The following is a 7,131-nucleotide window of genomic DNA, read 5'->3' on the forward strand; positions in this document are numbered from 1 at the left end:
TCACAAATGATGCCAAAATATACTTGCTATACCTCATACTAACAATAAACATTCCAGGACACAATACAGTAAAGTGAATCACTGCATGGGAGGTAGATACAAAGCATGGGGGTGAGAGTGTACAGGGAAACATGCAATCTCACTCTATGAAAGGCAGTCAATGGCATCTGGCAGCTGCTCTGTTCTTCAGTATTAAGTCCCTGCCCTGTAGATATTACCTATGTAACAGCTTACTCGGCTATCAGCCAACTACTCCAGAACTATGACAACATCCTCATAACATTCATACTGAATAGAGAAGTAAATTCTGTTTTTCCTACAGCTGGAATTTCTGAAGTCCGCAAATGTAGACTCTTCTCCATCAATTCTGTAATGATGAACATTGGAATAAACCCAAGACCAGCATCCAAGACTCACAACGGTACTGCTCTTCTTCTCAGAAGAATAAACTGCATAGTGTAGAGATATACTATAATTTAATTTAAAAAAAAACCAAAACAACAACAACAAAAAAAAACCGCACACCCCCCCTCCTTATCGGTGCTGCCTTAGAGTACCCTGGCATTTGCAAAGCAGTAACAAACTCAGCAGTTTACAGTGGGAACAAGATGACTCCATAGGTTGTGATGGCATATTAGAAATGTATAGTATCAGACTAATTCTTCCCTTATCAAAGTGAGTGACAGCACTTAGAAAAATTCTAACTACCATGTCCTTAGTCTCACAGGCCCTAAGGAATACAGGTACCTATGATATCATTTTCTTCCAACAATCTTTTTTAAGGGAGCAGTTGATAAAAGTGATATGAGAATCTGCACACTACACTAGAAGTCATCTCTGCTACAAGAGGAGAATGGTTATTAGAAGACAGTGGTCACTATTTCCTCAGACATCGTCACTGCACTATCGCTCCTTTAAAACCATGTTTGCTAACTATCATGCTTTGGAGGCACAGTTTCTATGAAGAATATCAGATCACAGCAAACTAAGAATTAGCTTGAGACTACAAATTCAGCCCTTGCTATGCATGAGTACTGGCATATATGACCTTCAACAATTGTCACAAGAACAGAACAAACACCTCATTATATTCATTACAGCATTGAAAGCCCCAACTGTTAGCAATTCTAATCAGCTTTCACAAATCTATTTTAACACTCAGGGCAGTAAGGAAGGTAGCAAATCAGTGTCTCGGTCACAAGAGCGTTACTATTCAGACAAGGCTAATCTTATTGTTACAGAATAAAGCTATCATTTCTCAAATGAAGCTAGTTCAGAGAGCAGTACAATAACTATTAAACTTACAAATTAGAACTCCTAATCCTTGCAGCATATGTTTGACTATAAAAGTAAGCAAAGCATAAACAAGAAAGATAAACAAAGGTTTATCAGGACCTGCAGTAGGTCTAAAATAGAAATTCATCAGAAGAAAAAAAAAAGGCAGATCAGGCTCTGAAACTTTAGAAAAGCTGCACAATATGGGCCTTATTACATCTCAGGTTTCTTCTTTAAGACCTAGCTTGAGGAAGTAAGTTAGCATTGCTGAAATCCAAGGTTTCTGTATGAGCAACTTGTGATGCTAAAATTCTACAGATTCTAGTGTCTTACCTCTTTTAATTGCTGACTGGAATGGACTCTGTTGAAGAGGAAGTAAAAAGCAGAGGTTTTACATTTTTCATGTTTGCCTCAGGCTACTAGCAGAAAAAATCAGGACTTTTTCTTAGGTATGCCAGTACCAACGATGTGTCACATGTCATTACTTTATAATTAGGCTGATAGACAAAAAGAATAATGCAGCTGACATTCTATTAAAATAAAAATTATTCTCCAAGGCATAAAAACACTTACACAAGCATCTTAAAAGGCAATGTAAAAATTATATAAGGAACTATTTATCTGTGCTGCTGTCTTTTCCATCACAGATTCAAATAAGTAATTCTAAGTTATGTATGCATCAAATATTTAATTATGCTATGCTGATTTTTAAAAATATATTTCATATCTGAAAGCAAAATGCAATGAAGCCTTTCTTTGTCTATGAATAAAAGCTGCTATCAGAATAAACCATCTACACTCTATATTACTTTGTTACAATTTGAATAAACTGTCTTTTTTCAAATGTAATAATCTGTATTTTTTCAAATAAGTAATACAAACTATATTTTTACAAAATAGAAAAAGTCTTTTTTTTTTTGCAAGAGTTTGCAATTTACTTAAACTGCAATAATAGTTCTATAGCAATTAAAGACTTATATATTGAATTTGTAAATACCAGGACTTCATTCTGTAAAGAATTTTCTATAAAATGCTCCTGATGAAACACGATTTAGGGCTGTAACTCCATGTAGTTTAGAAGATACTTAGTTCAGATGATGTCTGAAAGTTAGACAGACTAGCAGAATTACTATAGTACAAATTTTGGTTTATATCCAAAGTAATGGTCCTCACTCAGTATATCCAAATTTTAGTTCTTCATTAACACCAGTAGTAAGAGATGTCCCACCTATTCCTTACAGGTACACATATAACAAAATGCATGCTATTCCATGTGTTGATGTTCCACAAACTACTGGAAGAAAGCATTTCAGCATTTGTGGATTTCAGTAATGTTATTCAAAATATGAGACTTCAAATTCAGTTCCCTTCTGGAGACAGCCAATAGCATATTTACCTTTTTTCTTTTCTTTTTTTCCTAACAACTACAAATACTTTTCCAGTCAGAGAAAGAAAGAAAAAAAAAAAAACCCAAAACACAAGAGTCCTTCGTGAAGCCATCAGATCTAGTTCTTTGTTCACTCTGCAGAGTGTTTTAATTTCCAGCAGAATGATAGACAGAGAAGTATTATGTTTTCAAATGTATTACAAAGAATTCTGTGATTTAGTTGTTGCTATTAAAGAATTATGTTCAGAGATGATATACGCTGAAGTGAAATGACTTCTAACCATCCTCCTCCTATGTTCTAGATATAGAATGTATAACACATTTGATTACAGTAATAACATACTGCAGAAAAAGGTAAAGGACTTCTTCAAAATGTATCTATTATTTTGTAGCCTGTTCCTTGAATACAGCCAAAGGAAGGGCTATTACTTTTCTCTCTGTATGCACACTGTTGATAGAGTAATCTCAAATGATCTTTTGATTCACCATGCTACAAAAATAAGTTGACAGGCACAAAAAGAAATATGGCAGGTCATGCTGCAGCATTCTTTAGAAGTTTAATACTCAGTGCATCACATGCACTTTAGCAACGGCAAGAGAAAGACAGCTGCTACACTGGAAAACACAAATTGATACACCCCTTTACTGCTGATTTACAGAGGACTGAAAAGGTGTCTGATGCTTTGATTTGCTGAGCATACATGTGAGGTTTTGTGTCCTATCCTCACTTTCCATTTTCAAATTTCCCCTTCATCACTAGGATTCTCGACACTTGCCTCAGGAGCAATCTTTCAGTCTAGAGGCTGCTCAGGGACAATATTAAATTTTGGCATGAGGTCACACTAAATATAATGGGTCACGGGCTTGACCAGTTCCCCAGACAAAGTCACTACAGGAGAAAGGAAACAGTTTCTCTGTTTCCACTTTGTGTACTAAGTAAGCTGAGAAATTACTTCTTTCTCATAGTGGAAGCACCTGACATACATGGAAAGATACTGTTTAGAAAGAAGAAAAACCTATAAAGAACAATATAAGTATTGGTATATCACTTTTAATATATGCAGCATATTTTCACATAGAAATTCACACATACAATCACATTTTGAAACACTTGTGGCATTAGTAGCAAGGTAACCTTGTGTTTTTCTAGATGTGCATTGTTACATAGGTAACTACAGTTAAGTTCATAAATTCATACACTTATGTAAAAAGAGACCAGTTTTTCAAGGTAGCAAATATGACTGACTAACTGAAATCAGTAACATTAGAAAACAGGAAGAGAAAAAAGCATGTATCAAACTTAAATTTAAGAATATTTTTTTAATTCCTGGGAAAAGAACACGACACGGTTACTGGTGATATCTCAGTTTACCTCAAAGACTAAACTAAGTATATATCAGATGCTTTATATTACAGTTAGCATGTAAAAAGAAATGTCAATGCCTCTAACAAAGTAAACATATTGATTTATTCCCCCCCACACACACACTCGATAAGTACTGTGTTCTAGGAATAAACAAGTAGTTGTATAATTATGTATTTTAGTATACAAAAGCAAAGTTATTTTTCCCCATTATTATTAGAATTTATTTTATTATATTTTGATAAATGCAATTAAAGCATTTTCTAAGAAATAAACATATAAACACATCTCAAAATCCCAGAGCATTTACTGTCACTTAAACAAAAGCACAGTGGCTAAGTAAGCCTGCCAAATTTCAACCTCTGGAAATTTGTATAATGATGCTATTAGAATAACTACATTAGAAACCTTTCCCAGAGAGAATCCCTGGCGTGTATGTGTTTCGTGTTTTTAAGTTGTGGGGACTGCAGATAGGTAATATCTTTAATCACCTTGTCCCTTCATATGCACGCTGAAACCCTGCATCCTGAAAATCTTTATCCAGAGACAGAAATACAAAGTTATTGTATTATACAATTAATATTTATCTTTAAAAATATATTAATTCATTTTACGAATAGATTTTACAAGTGAACACCTGAACTCAAAACATGTTCCAGTCTCTGGCACATTACCACGATCACATTAACATATGTAGCAATGCAGAAAGTGAATGAAATACATCAAGTATTTCAAATTCAGAACCAATCAATGTTTCCAAACGATGCAAAGTTGACATGTGCGCATATTTTATCATTTAAAACAACAGATACAGTTATTTCTCAAAACAGGAGTCACTAGTAGTACCTGGTATATAGATCTACTTTGCACACGCCAATTAAACTGCAGTAGGCAGCATAAATGTTGACAGACGCAAAACATTCCAAATTGGTGTCAGGTGATCGTGCTCCGAAATCACACTGCTTCATTCAACGCAAAGCACAGCAGCAGCAATATTCATGAAATTGGAGAGAAACAGGAAAAATAATGGCTTCGCTCTCACTTGCTGCGCAAAAAGAGTCCAGGACATCACCATCTCCTGAAGTCCCTTGCTCAACTTTAGAAAAACATGAAGGCTTACCTTTCTGTACACCAGCATGTTTGGGGACTCATCAGCCACCCCGTTGCTGCTTTGCCCATAATTATTTCCTTGTGCCATGTCCCACAAATTTGTTCTGCTTTTGAACGTTGCACTGCAAAAGGTAAAAGTGGTTTCTGTAAGACATCGCCTCAGGTCTCCTTCCTTCCTTGATGATTAATGGACCTGACTTTCTACCAACATGTTATCAGAATCAGTGTGTGCTCTTACTCCAACAGACATTTTCATTGGAGCAAAGCTGCTAATTCACCATTTACTGTCATTACTCTCTTTTGCCTGTAAATAATGAATGTAATATGTTAATCTAATTTAGACGTTAATGAATTGTCACTCGGAATAGCTCCCTGACATACCACTAACCACCATACCATACAGATGCCTCCTCAAAGCACTCCTTCCTCCCCTGCACAGGCTTTCCAAGGGATACTCTGCACCTTCCAAGACCACAGTTCTGGGAGGACTGACTCAGCCCACTACTGCCAATTCAGCAGTGTCCTCTCCTCCAGACTCAGGCCACAGCAACTTTCACAGCCCTCAAAAGCACAAAACGCAAGCCAGACGCTTTAAAGTTCTCTTTAATTCACCGGCATGTGTGTGTTCTTACATATATGCCAGCGGAGGGGAGCAGGTCGGGAGGAAAGAAACAAGCCAGAAAACCTGTCTGGTTTGCTTTCCCCTACTTTCATCGTACTTCACGGCAAAACACTGGCTCACGAGCCGCCAGCCCCGTCTCCTCCGCGTCCTCCCCCCCGGTCACCCGGGAGCCGCACTAAGCGAGAGCTCAGCTCGTGCCGTAGCTCCGGCTTTGCACGCAGGTGTAAGAATGTACTCCATCTACAGACCACACCGGCTGTTGCGGAGATCCCGGAGGGCTGAGCTCTATCCCAAACGCTTACCTCGAGAGCCCTCCCCCGCCTCCCAGACCTCTCCCCGCACCTGGCCCACAGCGCCGGCTCGCCCTGCCCTGTCCCCGCAGTGCCCCGCGCCCCTCGGCAGCAAATGGCCGTGAGAGCCGGCTCGCCCGGCAAGGAGCCCGTCGCGCCGCGGAGCCCGCAGCTTCAGCACCGCGGACAGCGGCGGCACCGCCCCGGCCTTGCCCCGGGCGGCGCGGGGCGGGAGCGCGGCTCCCCGCCCGGCTCGTTTACCTCCTGGGCCAAGGTCACTGCGCGGTGGCCGCGGCTCCTCGCCTCCTCCCGCTGCGCCCCGCGCGGTCGGTGTCAGCCGGCAGCAGGCGGAGGAACGCGGTGATCGCTCATCACACTCACGCACGCACACTGCGGGCGGAGGCGCCGCTGTCGCTGCTGGTGCCGTCGCCGCGGCTGCGGCTCTCCCCGCTCTGCCGGAGCGGCGGCAGCTCAGCTCCCTCCCCGCAATGGAGCGGCCGTCACGTGGGGAACGGGCACGTCAAAGGTGCTGCTGCTGCCGCTGGTTTCGCTGCCGCTCCGCCACACGGCAGCCCTCCTCCGCCTCCTCCTGCTCGGTGCTCTCGGCTCGCTCACCGAAAACAGCGGCCAAGAAACTGCAGCAGCCAGCAGCTCTGGCAGCGGCTCCTGTAAATGAGATTAGGTAGTACTGGAGGGCTGGGCAGGAAGAGAACGTGGGCTAATGGGATAGGGAAGGAAGGGTGGGAGTCCGTGGTGAAAGACACCGCGAGGGAGATCGTGTCACCTTCTCCTTCCTACGCCTTAACCAACAGCAGCAGGGAATCTGCCTGTTCCTCTGCCGTATGCTGGATGCTTCATTATTTTATTTTTTTTCCAGTGAGAAATAGGAAGAGCTTGGGCAGTGTTGGCACTGCAACCTCTCTCAGTAGCAGAATGGAGAGAGTGGAGAGCGGGTCTGTTCCAGACATATAGCAAGGAGCTCTCAGGACATCCTCAGTGCTGCTTTGCTATGTCCCAGGCCAAATTTATGAAGGCCTAGAGTTGACCATAATAAAAGAAAAAGATCAGGTCTCCAAGACTTACT

General features: G+C 41.1%; 1 protein-coding gene across 12 annotated transcripts in view; it reads right to left on the reverse strand.

Moving 5' to 3' along the window:
• Positions 1-6,545, reverse strand: part of RGS7 (regulator of G protein signaling 7) — a 233,986-nt gene extending 227,441 nt beyond the window's left edge. For 4 of the 12 annotated variants that reach the window (XM_054062708.1, XM_054062709.1, XM_054062712.1 and 1 more), the window contains exons 1-2: positions 6,309-6,541; positions 5,146-5,257 (exon numbers count right to left, since the gene is read on the reverse strand). In XM_054062708.1, the coding sequence (XP_053918683.1) occupies positions 5,146-5,223 (78 nt within the window). In that variant the 5' untranslated portion in view covers positions 5,224-5,257; positions 6,309-6,541. Of the gene's footprint in view, positions 1-5,145; positions 5,258-6,308 lie in introns of all 12 variants that reach the window. The other 8 variants (XM_054062701.1, XM_054062705.1, XM_054062706.1 and 5 more) reach the window with 5 other exon arrangements.
• Positions 6,546-7,131: the final 586 nt, after the last annotated feature.

Source organism: Cuculus canorus, chromosome 3 (genome assembly GCF_017976375.1).
Source record: "Cuculus canorus isolate bCucCan1 chromosome 3, bCucCan1.pri, whole genome shotgun sequence".
NCBI classification, from domain to species: domain Eukaryota; kingdom Metazoa; phylum Chordata; class Aves; order Cuculiformes; family Cuculidae; genus Cuculus; species Cuculus canorus.